The sequence below is a fragment of the Melopsittacus undulatus genome, chromosome 2, assembly GCF_012275295.1.
Source record: "Melopsittacus undulatus isolate bMelUnd1 chromosome 2, bMelUnd1.mat.Z, whole genome shotgun sequence".
In the NCBI taxonomy this organism is placed as follows: Eukaryota; Metazoa; Chordata; class Aves; order Psittaciformes; family Psittaculidae; genus Melopsittacus; species Melopsittacus undulatus.
In genome coordinates this window covers 17034824-17048346 of record NC_047528.1, presented here as the reverse complement: position 1 = coordinate 17048346, position 13523 = coordinate 17034824, and the positions used below count along the sequence as shown (strand labels likewise).

Sequence of the window (13523 nt, the reverse complement as noted above, 5' to 3'; positions counted from 1 at the left end):
CTTCTCATATAAGGCTGCAGGGCTTTCCTGTTTAAATTTTCTGCCTGTATCTTTTCTTGTTAAACTTTGATTTTCCAGTATAACTACTTCTGAAAAATGTATTTTAATAATTTAATGCAGTTACCATTTACTTGGTTTAGTTACAGTTGTTGATGTTTTCTGTGTGGGTGTTTCTCTTCCTGAAGCATTCTTGTTCATGGTGATCTTGTACATTAAAAATTTGATTGCACTGATTGCTAATCTAATGGACAGCCCAGTGATACCTGAGCAATTTATTAATCTAGTTGTGTGGTCTCTATTACATAAGTTATTCATAAACACTTTCATATGTGCTAGGGTTTTTCCCTTGCTTTGTAAAAGTCAGTTAGTTGAAATCTGCTGTTACGGCTCAATGTATATATATATATATTCTGATTTCACAGTGGCTTAACTAGGAAACTTATTTTCCTACAATGTTTTGTTGGTTTTTAGTTTGCGTACATACTACTTGCTGAAAGAGGAGCTTGCTAATGGGGAGTGGAAGCAATATTTTATTTTTAAGCTGCTCAAATACTAAAAATGTACTTCTGAGTGCTAGTAATACATTAATAATTCAAACTCTGCAGTGGTTACTGTGTAGTTGTGAATGGCTTACATAGGTTTACATTGTTAAATCTCAGAGCCTTTTTACCACATAATTCCAGCTTCAGGAAAGACTTTTATTCACCTGTATTGAATTTATCTATTCACTTTTATTCGCATACTTTATTATGGCACCAGTTTAGAAGAGTGAAAAGAGTGATTTGGATTTAGTTTATTAAAACAGTTTTCAATATTTTTCATGTATTCATAATGGTTTTCATTACCAAGATGTGTGAGTTTCAGTCTTTGTTTTATGGTGCACAGATTTAATTCTGTAGTAACACTGAAAATAGTGTCAGGTGGATATTTTATTTAATGAAACAGCAGCTGTGATACTGGCATGTAGCTTACAGCTCTTACTGATGGTGTAAAGAGGGAGTTGAGATCTTTGGATATCCTTGTCCTCTTACCTCCCAGGAAACCCCCCTTTTCAAGTGTAATTTGCATATATATGTAAGGAACTGTTCGTTATGAGTTCATCCATTTCAGCTTCTGAATGCTTAATGTTCTTTCATGTTTGACTTTATGAAGTACTTAACTTTTCTATCTCCTAATATTTTAAAGAACTATCTGTAGATGTTGTTCTGGTTTCCTTTAGTTTTTCTTACACAGAAGCACTGCTGCTGAAGTGGATAGTTGTGGAAGTATCAGCATAGTGACAGCCACAAAAGCAGTGGGAATTTCCTCAATAGCAGAGATTGCAGGATCAAAAGCTGTAAGACAGATGAGAACAAGGGACTGAAAAAGCATATCCCAAAACAACTGTGAGTTCATAACTTCAGGAATGCCAGAAACTTGATGTGGGGTGGGGTGGAGTTTTCCTGCCCCCAAACACCAAAACAAAACTGAAAACCCTAGACATGTTTATTCTGTCTTCTAAGAGTTTTGTCCTTTGGAGTACCTCATAAATTAGCTTCCCATTTCTTTATTTATGTGGAGCTTACTGAGGCATATTTTATTCCTCACATCTACATTCACTTGCAAGCTAAGTAATAGATGTTTTTGAAACGACTGTCAGATTTCTGTGGACTTACGTAATTCAGGAATAGTTTTTTGCACTTGAATTTAAGTGACTGGATTGATTTTTTTTTTTTGTTCTGTTTCATTTTCTTGTTCCATGATGCTCACAAGCCCTTGTTCTGTAAGAAGTTTGCATTCTCACTGAGTGCAGAATACCTTACTCAGAACTAAACTAAGCTAAGGCAGATTTTCAACAATAAATTAATAAACATTTCCAAGGATTTTTTCAAATTTGGTCTGCTTTCTAATACTAATAAAAGTTTATTTTAACTTGACAGCCTAGTCAGTGTAGTATGTAATGAAGCTGATTGTGGTGTAATTTTTTTGAGGTTATATGAATAAAGTTTCTGTTGCTTAATAAACTGCTATAAAGCTAAGCTGCTTTATTAAAGCTCTTCTGTAGAGCTTGGATAGGAGAGAGGAATTATCTCCTTATTGCAATCCAGCATGCATACGTGTGGAAGTAGTTCATGTTTGATGCTTTAAAAAGTCTTTTAAGGTAGAGCTAGCTTGCAGAATGGCAGAGCATCAAATGTAGAACTAAAAAAGAAAAATAACCCACAAAACCCACCTGACAGAATGTTCCTACTTTCTTGGCAGTGGCTTTACTTCAGTGATCAAGTTTCTTCCTATTTGTAAAGCAACATAACCTAAGCCTTTGAGCAAGCAGTTTATAAATACACAGTTTGTGGCTTTCTCGGTGGTCCTAGTTTGGCAGTAGCTCTAATGTTTTGTTTTGTTGTTTTTTTTTTTATTTTTGCAGGGTTGCAGTGGTATTTATCAGTAGCCACATACTTAAATCTTGGATTGCTTGTGTTCCTCAGTGTTCTAGATACTAAATTTTGTGCTTTAGGCAAGAATAGCAATTCCTTAATGGGTATTAAAATATTCACGTTGTATTTTCAGAAACTAAATTAATTATTTTTAGCCTTTAATTAAATTGCCACATACAAAAACTATTATAAGTGTCATATGTGCTTTTAGTACGAAAAGACATTGCATAAAAATCAATGCAGAACTTATGCTATCTCTTTGTAGCATATTATGTGTTTGTATATGTAAACCAAAACTTTGTGGAATAAGGTATTTTTGGATTGTAAATATTTATTACCATTTTAGGATTATGTTTTTATATGTATCAAGGATGCTACTTTGGGTAGTTTTTCACTAATAGAAAAAATAATCATGATAAATGTTATATTTATTTTCTAACTTTTATTTTGGTATGTGTGAACTGTGAGTATTTAGGGTAATGTGATGTTTTTCTTATGTTACAGATTTTTAGGAGTCTTTAATATTTTACTCTGCCATCATCTTCTAAATTTTTGCACAAAGTACTTTAGGACGTACTAATATTTCATGTGAACTTGCAAACATAATGAGTGACCATTCATAAGTAATTTTTATCCCTAGTGTGCTGTCAGACATGCATAAATCTCCAGTATGAATTCAGGTGTTGTGCTACTGCTTGTAAGCATTCCCACATTTCTTCTCTTTTACAGTAATTGATAAGGAATTTTTTGTCTGTGTTCCTTACATTATCTGTTTATTTGATAACTTAATTTTCTTCCAGTAAGACTGATAAAAAGGAAAAAGCACTTTTCAGATGCTTCATATGCAAGGGCAAAATGACATCAGTCTTTGCCTTAGTGTTTCAGGAGGCCTCAGACCTAGCAGATGCAGTTTTTGTTCACGTATTAATGGAAAGACTTAAAATGGTGTGCTTGTTTATACAATACTCTGCATACTTAGCTTCTCCCCTTTCATGGGTTTAACATGTAGTAATGAAAAAAATCTATTAAAGAGCAGATTTAACAAGTCTACATTCCATATTTTTAATACAATTTCTGAAAATTGTTACTGCTCCAAGTTAGAAAAAAATCTACTTGCCTAACTTAAGTTCCAAGTTCCTCAAATACTGAGTTTTTCTGGTTTTATCTTCTGACAAGTAAGAATGAGGCTTTTATAAATAATTTAGAAAAATCCTTTGCTAATGTGTTTGATAAATGCCCTACATGTTTTGAAGAAGCTAAAATTGATGTTTGCCTTAATAATTTTTGTTTTTTCTTCCTCAGCTACTGGAGTTGAGTTTGACTTGGAGTTTGTACCTGTATTTACCCAGTCTAAGAAGAAACTTAACTTTCAGTTTCAGTTGTCTACTTGGTACCCATTTTGAACTCACCCACCTGTCTAAATCCTGAGATCTGGTGGCATTGAGACTTGCAGCCAAAATAAGTTCCACTGCTTAGAAGAGCTTGTATTTACTCAGAGGGTCTATGTTTAAAGCAAGAGTAAAACATTAAAGCCTTAGTGTTTCAGGAGGCCTCAGACCTAGCAGATGCAGTTTTTACTTTATTAAACATTAAAACAGCAGTAAGTGTAGATTTCTGTAGAAACAGTATGTTTTGATGTGAGAAAATCTGTTAATGGATTTGTTGCTTAATGTGGGGAAAGCTTATTTATGGATCTGGTTTGTCTCTCAAGAGGCAGTGCCTTCTGAGTAGCTTTTTTTTCTTGGTGTGAGCAGTAAGCCTTTGACCTTTTGCTTCAGTAGCTCTCATGGAGTGGAAAATTTTAATAGTAATAATGCAGTAAACTGTGACATGGAAATTAACTTGTCTTAGTGAGCTTGCCTTTTGATATCAGGCTATATTCTGTTTTTTAATTTAAGTATTTAGGGTTTTTCTCATGAATATTTTGCAAGCCTGCTTTCTGTAGTGTAGCAATCGAGTAGGCTTGTCATAACCAGAAGTAGTGATTTTTTTGATTATTAACTTCTTACATGAGGAATATTTAATTTAAGTCTAAGCTTTCTGTCTTTTCATCAAATCTGACTTTGGGTGGCACTTTTCCAGAGATAGGCTTTATTGTTAGATGAAGTAGTATTTTCAATAAATAGGGTTTATTTGGGAAAAAAAGATGAAGCCAGGTTGGCCAGGAGGGCCTTAAGCAACCTGATGTAGTGGAAGGTGTTCTTCCCTGCCCTTGGAAGGGGGTTGAAACTATATGAACGTAAGGTATATTCCAACCCACACCATTCTATGGTTCCATGAGTTTCCGTAGAGCTGTTCTGTAACTGTTCAGATGGGGAGTTTAATATCTTGGTTAATAGAAACTAACATTTAAAGAGTCAAATATATTTAAGGTTTACCATTTAAAAATGGTTTTCCCAAACAGTATGATGGAATAGTTTGGGAAGGAAACTTCAAAAGTCACCTAGTCCAACCCCCCTGCAACAAGCAGGGAGATTTTGAAGTAGATCAAATTGCTCAGAGCCCTATCTCATCTGCCCTTTGAATGTTTCCAGGGATGGCGCATCTGCTGCCTCTGTGGGCAACCTCTTCCAGGGTTTCACCACCCTCACTGTAAAAAAGTTCTTCCTTATATCTAGTCTGAATCTTCCCTCTTAGTTTAAAACCATTACCTCTTGTCCTATCACAAGAGGCCCTACTAAAAGTTTGTTCCTATTTTTTTCCTGCAGTGGCTAGTGGCTCATTGATTTTGGGTTAGCATTGTATAGGATGAAAGAGTATTTGTATTAGTTTGGTTTTGTATGTGACATGAAGCTTACTGCTTCGAATAGTGTTGCTGAATGGAGTTTTATTGATACACTTGTGACAGGTTAGCGGGTAAGTGTCTCTTCTAAATATGTTAGTACAAAAGATGTGACAAAGGCAATGTAATGTCAAAATTAGGTTCTTCAGGCTTTGTTTCTTTTCTGTATATAGTGCTGATTTTATAATAATTTCAAAATTTATTTTCTTACAGAGTATTTGTTTTTATTTCCTTCCTCTCACATCCCACTGCCCTTTCTGAATTATTAAACTCTTGTTTGTTTATATGGTAGCTTATATGTTCTTTAGGTAAGAACCAGCTATTCTTGTTTGTCCCTCCTCATTGTGATGCCCAGTGTGTCCCTAACATGATTCTGACCCTTGGTTCTATAGTATGTTAAACCAGTAGTTTTTGTTAGATATCTTTTGATGAAAGCAGGTGCTGTAGCTTAAGAGTTACTGTGTGTGGACTTGGGTCAGGGGATTTAACTAGCAGTATTTTTTAATCCTTTTGGATTTGTTCAGATAACCAGTTTCTTAAACTTTGGATTAAAATACTAGATGCCTGGTACAATGTATATTGTTTTCCTCATTCAGAAGTCTGTTTAAAAGATCAGCATCTTTATTCAAGTCTGCCTCATCTTGCTCCAGTTTTACAGTAAATGGCCTCCAGGTTGTATGAAAGTACTAGCTGGAAAATTATGGAGCTGGCTTCATGCTAGGAAGCTTCGTTGATGTCTCTTTGTTCATGTTTTGTATGTTTAAGTGCAGTGTATGTGGGCAGATCAGAACTTTGTTGGGGAAATGTTAAACACTGAACTATTCTGATCATAAGCAATATTCATAACATGTATGAAAGAATGTGTATGTTTGTTAGATGTTTTTCCTACAGAACTTCTTTGTAGCAATGAAAAACTTTGGCTTTCAGCTTCCTTTCGTCAGATACTTGCATATTCTAATTATTTGGCAATTCAGGTCACTTACGGGATAGCAACTGTGGACTTCTATTTTTGTTAAAATTTAGTCAGCATATGTAGTATCTTACTTAGTGAGGAAAAATTGTTAATATAGAAGTCTGACAAAGTCATATTTAGTGCACTGTGACTAGTCCTGCTTTTCAAGTGTTTGAAGTTAATTTTGCAAATCTATATTATACTTTCTAACCAAGTAGTAGTTAGAATTTTGCATGAACACTTCATTGTATAGCTGGTTAATTTTTATTCCAAGTAAATATGCATGACTTCTATCTTGAATCTTGCAGTTGGGGAAGATTGTTTTGAATTGGTCCAGTGTTTACTCTGTTTTAATATTTACTTAGATTTGTTTCCTGTGAAAGAAAACAAAGAAGAACTTAGCATTTGGGAAATCTAAAATGCAGCATTCGTTTATAACATCCAATTTTCAGTTAAATCTTTTAGTCTGTTTCTGCATGATGGTACAGTTAGCCCAGGCTTTGTTACCAGTTAAACAGCCCTTCAACTCCATACCTGTCAGCGTGAATTATGGAGTGCATTTGAAACCAAATTATTCACAACTTGTTCTGTGGAAATAAGGTATCCTCCATGCTCCCGTGAATGCCTGTTCTGATGTTTAATTGTTATAATGCCATTTTTTAGCTAAAGTAAATCCAGAATAATTTGAAGCTGCAGTATAAAATGCCTCTGAAGATGTAAATATGTTGTGAATGTAATCATTATGTCTATAAATAGTGAACTTGGTGAGATGGTGGATATTGCTTTCAGAAAGTAGTTTTGTAGGTAAGTAAATAGTTAAATAACTTAAATTGATTGCAGATTAAAAAGAAGTGTATTACGTTCAGCTGCTGAACTCAGTTTAATTAATTTTAATGTCATTACTGTAATTCAAAAAACAATGGCTCTTGTCTCTAGCAGAATCCAGTTTGATGGCAGAATGCTGTAATGAGGGAGTTGCTATTAAGAGAGTTAATATATAGATACCTTTGGTTTTCTTTTTTATTTTTTTAAAGGATAGCCAGATCTGGTAAAGAAGTTACATTCTCTAAACATCTTTGTCTGTGAAAAATTGTTTCTGATTTTTACATTACAATATTTGAGAAGCAGATTGCATTAATAAGATTTTGTAGCTGCTATAGGTGGCAGTCTTTGAGTACTAATGTGTAGAATGAGATTTATGTCAGTGTTTCATAAAAATGTGTTGCAGTTTCTGGGATCCTCTAGTCTCCTTGATGCTCATAAATTTGAGGGATCTCCAGGTCATCTTTGGCGTTACCTCATTTAGATCAGCTTAGTAGCTCTCTCACATTCCACCCCCAAACCCGCAAAACCCATTAACTTGCATGTTTTGGAAGGTAGAAGCTAGTTTTACCTAAAAAAGAGAAAGATCTTAAATTGTCTTCCATCTTCTAAAGGTCAGAAATGGCTGCTATTAAAATATAAGTGAATTTGAGAGAATATGTAACTTTCCTTTTAAAAACAGCTTTTTCTAAATCTGTGGAAAGTGTTGTGTGTGCATTTTCTTGCACATAAAATTGCAATTCGTATCTACCTTTGCCAGTATTAATGTGTGTTATGCGATGCACTGAGAAGCTTTTCAATGCTTGTTTGTTCCCAAAACAGAAAGCATAGATGTAGTGCATAGAGGTTTTTTCCAAATACACTCCTATACTTTTGCTGTTAATTAGCTTTAAAAGAAATTCCCCTGTTACAATAGCATTGATACTTCCTTTGCAATCTTACTGAAATGAGGAAAGTAGGAAATGCAGCGGACTAAAATCTTTCTCTATAAGGGAAATCAGATTTTTTTTTAACAGCTGTAATTATCCGTGTTTTACTACCATTAGGAATGTTTTTTCCAACTTGTAGCATTTACTGGTATATATGTATCTGCATTTTTTAATGCAATGCTTATTGCTTTTTTTCCTAATGTGCTGGATTTTTTTAATGTTCAGGATTTTAATGGTGTAGCGTAGTTATTTCCATCTACTCTACTCAAGACTTGAGTCACCAAGGAGGAAATGAGCTTTAACTCTCTGCTTTTAGCCATGTTGGAATGTTTTTCTCAAAGATTGAGTCCTGTTGATGGTTATTAAACCTAGTGAAAATTCATTTAATTAGACTTTCTAATTAAAATAGGGCTTTGTAGTTTCCTGTATGCTACATGTTTTATAGCTACATTTACTGTAGTTACCTTGTTTAATGTATTTGCTTGTCTAATTTTGGGTGAGGTAAAAGCTTACTTTTTTTCCCCAAACTCCTGGGTTCATAGAATTCTTGAGTAGTTTCGGCTGGAAGAAATGTAGTATGATGCTCAGCTCAGAGGAGTGATTAGCTCTGGATTTAGGTTGCAGTGCATGTGACTGAATAAACTGAACTGGAATATTGTAACTTTTGGATCCTACAAGAAGATCTTGATGGATATACCAAAGAGGGAAGGGTGACAAGAGGGCTGGATGGAAGGCCTGTGTTGCTTCAACTCTGCAGGCAGTTTGACTTCTAGTGAGCTAATCATTGGAATTAAATAGAATATTCTTAGGAAATGAGAAATAATGCACAATCAGAAGTATCCCATAAATGCTAGTTTCTGCCTGCCAAGCTAGCAATTCTAACCACTTGTATGATTTGTCTTTAAAATACAGGTCTCTTACACAAAATTTCAGTATTGTGCAATGTTTAAAGCCTTATGCCAGTTTCTTCTCTATTCTCTGGAGAAGTCTTTGAAAATTTTCTTTTCTAGGAAGGACTTTATGAAATAAACCACTCTAGAAAGGAGTAATGAATTCTGTGAAGGGTTACAGAAATGTCATACCTGTTTTGAAAATGTTTGTTAGGAAATAGAATGCAGTTTCCATCTTAATGAAAACAGGTGAGCATCAGCAGCACTGTGAATTACATTTTACTCTAAACACACAATCTAGATAAAGTGCTAATTAAGTTACTGATTTTAATGTACAAGTTTAAGTTTATGGGTTAAGTGTACCTTTTCTGATTAGAGAATTTTTGATGCCGTGTCTCGGTGTTAATTTTGGTCACCATTCCTTAGCTGAAAGGTGAGTGAATAGTTCTGTGTTAACTGGGAAGCGAATTTTGTGTCCACAAACACTTTGAAGAAAACTCTGGTCTGTTATCTTCATATTTCTGTTGCTACTTTGCTTTTTGCTGGTCTAGAATATTGCATGACATATATATTCCATGCCATAATTTTCTTGAGAGTTTTTTACCAGGAATGTTGCATCATTTGGAGACATTTTTGTCAGGCTGCTGCAATTGCAAGGCCTGCTTCTGGAAGTACCAAATAGTACTGGTTTGTCAGTTAAAAAATACCAACTTTTATGGCTACTTGTATTTTTATTTTCAGTATGACAAGTGAATTGCATCTGATATACTCTCCTGAATTGGTTCTTAGTTTCATGGGTTTAGAGACTGAATTAAAAAAAAACCCTAATATATTTAGGAAACCCCCATATTTAAAAAAACCTCAACACCCAGCAGAATCATATTGGCAGTTCTCTGTATGCTTAGACTATTGATATCAATAGTGATTGAGGTGTAAGAACAGTGTACATTATATATCTCAGCTGCTCAAGAAATCTTGTTTCTAGTGCTTGTGAAAAAGGTACAATATAGATGTAATTTGAGAACTGTATTTAATGTTTTTATGTAGATTACTTTTTAGAGTTGATGTTAAAATGAATTGAAATTGTAAGGCAATCTAATTTTAATGTAATTAGCAAGTGTAATGCAATAATTGCCATCATAGCAGTTTTTCTAAAAGCAGAGTACTTGAATGAATCAGACCTTCTTGAGGGTTGTTTGCATTAGTGAGTTCTGAAGTATTTGACAAGAATCCTGGACCAGAATTAATTTGGAAAGCTTTCTTTTGATGTGTGTTAGACAATTAGCTTTTTACAAAAGAATCTTATTCTTTATTTGCTTCTGGTTTTTTTTGTTTGTTTGTGAGTTGGGTTTGGTTTTGTTTTTAATCTCTCAGAAGTTAAATTATACTTTGTTACACATTCTTTGTCTTATGGCTTTCTGTTTACCAATGTCTGTATCATCAATTTTTCTTGTTCTCTTTCAGTTTAAGTTGTTTTCCCAGGTACCAGGTGACTTCAGAGCTATTAATTGCCTCCCCATATTTCTCTAGTATGAGTTTAGTCCTCTCTTGCTGCACAGCTTACCCCTGTTATGGTTAGTTATGAATGCCTTCAGAGAAGGGACTGAAACCAGGCTGCTACTCAACAGAAGAATGGGCAGTCGCATATTGAGGAAAAAGAAGCACTGAGAAGATAATGCTATTGTTATCTTCTGCAAAGGGTTTGAGTATCAACCAGCATTGGTTCCACTACTCTGTCCTAACTGTTGGTATTCCTTCCTCTGTCATACTGTGGATAATACCCGTGGAGTAATTGACCTAACCTATCTGCAATAACTTGTTCATGCTCACATAATAGATAGCTATCTACGACATGATTGTGTCATGTCCTAGATAAGGGGGGATTGGACTGAATTTTTGTGGTCATCTGGACTCCTGCAAGTACAGGTTTTGGCAAATTATCTACAGACATGTTCTTATAGTTAATATGTCCAGCATTTAATTAATAATATATGATGTCAACTACCATTTGAAATTGAGTATTTTCTCTGTCAGGCAATATCTTATATTTGTTAATTCCATATTCCCTGTGCTGAAAATTCAAAGAACGTGATAAGTTGTGAATATGCAGCAGTAGGAATAATAGTAATTCTTGCAGGCACATTAATAGATAAAAGGCAGCAGAGACTGTAAGTTGCATTTGTGGATTGTGACTCTATAGCTGATTTTTTTTTGTATGGTAATGATTCAACACCAAAGTTAAAGCTACAAAATAGTGAATAATTACTTTGGGTTTTGTAAAAGGTTTGACTAGACTAAAAAAGTAAAAATTGCAGGTTTTACCCATCACTCTTGCTAAGCCTGCTGTTAATTGAAGATTGGTAACATTTCTGAATGAGAAAAGATCTGGTTTATTGCTTTTTCTAAAAAAGTGTATGTTGCAGCTTGCAAATGCTTCTATCCTTTGCAAAGAAAATGAGTTAAGTTCTAATAACTAGCACAGCTTTATAGCTCTCTACTCGAAATCCTTATCTAGCTGCTATTGTACTTAGCCCTGCCTTATATGGCACCTTTGATACTTAAAAAATGCTCAACAAACTCAGACTTACGGTTGAACCTGAGATGCATCTAGTAAGTTTTATGCAATAATTTAAAATAAGGTACTTTCTCTTGTTGAACAGTATCTCTTAGCTGTTTGTGGCCTGTCCTGTTTTCACATATGCATATGTATGCATGCACAGTCTCAGTGTAAACTAACACCCATGGTGTTTTTCTACTATGTTACACTAGGTTTTGACATTAGAGATGAAACACTACTTTTCATTCTGCGTCTTCGTGTCAGGGCTGAAGTAAAAGCGGACAATGTTGACAAAGTTGTATGCTGATTTTGTGACTTTACTCATTGGTATCAATTTGTGGGTATGATTGATCCTAATAGGGCTCTTGATTTTACTTAAAATGTCTGTTGGCATTAGTGTGAAGAGTCTGACAAAGTTAGTTGCATGTTCATTATTAAAGTTTTACCATGGCTTCTAGAGTCAGAAGAAGAATTCCTTCTTGGTGTTTATCAACAGCCTTTCATAGCTGGACCTTAAAACCTGGTTGTGTCTTTTGGTTACAAAGCCTTATTTTGCTTCACACTAAGCCATACTCTTTTGAAGATAATGTATAATCTTATTGTAAGTACATTTTCTAGGTAAATATTAGTTACCAGAAACAAAGTTACTGATCTGAACCTTACATCATTTATCGTATGAGAATTTCCCATACCAGGATATTTTACAAAGCTGTTGACTCTGTCAAATATTGGTGTCTGCTACTTTAATTGTGTGAAGATAGATACTTTAAGTGTGAGAACGTGACTGACTGAAAAGGAGTTAATGAAACTGTAAAAATACTGTAAATGTGTTTTTATTAATATTTCCATTTAAAGGTTGCTTATACCAAGACTTAAACAGTTGTCTAGTACATGGCATTATTTTCAAAGCACCTCTGAACTACTGATACTCTTAAATCATAAGTGCAGTGATTTTTCAGAATCAGATAACTTTTTTGGATATGCTTATTCTCAGCATACTTGTGTTCACTTGAGTGGAATATACTTTAACATTCTTCCAGAAAATTAGTGAGAATTTTCATATAAGTTTCATTCATTTTCATGTAGAACTGGGAATTTATTCCTATTTCATCCTTCTGATGCAAACTGTAATACTAAAATCCCTTGGAAATATTTGTGATAGTGTACTTTTCATTCCCCAAAGTAATGATTTTTGCTACTCTGGGTACTGCCTTTTCAGTATTGCTTCACAACAGGCCATGGTTCACTATAAGTAATGTCAGAACTATTTGTTGTTGGATGACTGAGCATCAAACAAATTTTGCATGTTACTTACCTGTTTAATACAAATACATGTTACAGAGTTGATGTTGATACTGCATTTTTATTCTGGTTTAGATGGTCAGTGTCTGAGCTAATCAACTCAACAAAAAATGTACTGCCACCAAGTTAAGTTAAAACTATTTGAACAAAGATATCTGTCAGATTGAATTTAAATACCATAATTTAACACATCAGAGTTTGGTTTCCAATCAGTAAAAGCATTTGTGAGTCATGAAACCAGACTGACTTACTATTGAACCATGGCCTATAGGTAATACTCTAATAAAAAAAAATTATTTGCAGTTAAAAGGTAAATATTATTTATGAAAAACATTGTGTGAAGATGGATTTCATTTGCAGTTGGTAACCCTTCAGGAGTATTAGACTGCTGTGTCTGATAAATGATACTTGTGGTATTTAACCTTTAACATTATGTAGAAAGGTACAGCATTGCTATATTGATCTTATTCCATTTCATCTTATAAAAACAGTGGAGTATAGTTAACTTTACTTGTTGTACATTTTTGTAATCAATGGAAACTTTTGAAACTTGAAATTTTTTATTTTCATGGAGTAAATAGGAATTTTGTAAGTTGTAAGAATGACAGGTTGACATGAAAACTATGTTTACTTTCAGAGAGAACAGGAAATGAGAATGGGTGATATGGGTCCTCGTGGAGCAATAAACATGGGAGGTAGGGATCTGAAGGAAAAAGGCTTCTGTAATGTAAAAATTCTTTTTCTTTGGGACTGTACATGTTACTCCAACACTACTATTTTAGTGACAAGTATTGGTAAAAAGGTGTAAACAGTATTAGGAAAAAAGAAAAAAACAGCACATACTTTGCATCCAGATAGCTGTTTTTCCCCCCCAA

At 34.2% G+C, this 13523-nt stretch overlaps 1 protein-coding gene across 4 annotated transcripts in view; it reads left to right on the top strand.

Moving 5' to 3' along the window:
- The window catches only part of PSPC1 (paraspeckle component 1), a 62477-nt gene that overhangs the window by 14110 nt on the left and 34844 nt on the right, over nt 1-13523 (top strand). Inside the window, exon 7 of one of the 4 annotated variants that reach the window (XM_005149745.3) lies at nt 13286-13343. The exons of the other annotated variants lie outside the window; for them this stretch is intronic. Within the exon in view, the coding sequence (XP_005149802.2) occupies nt 13286-13343 (58 nt within the window). The remainder of the gene's footprint in view (nt 1-13285; nt 13344-13523) is intronic. 4 annotated transcript variants of the gene reach the window in all.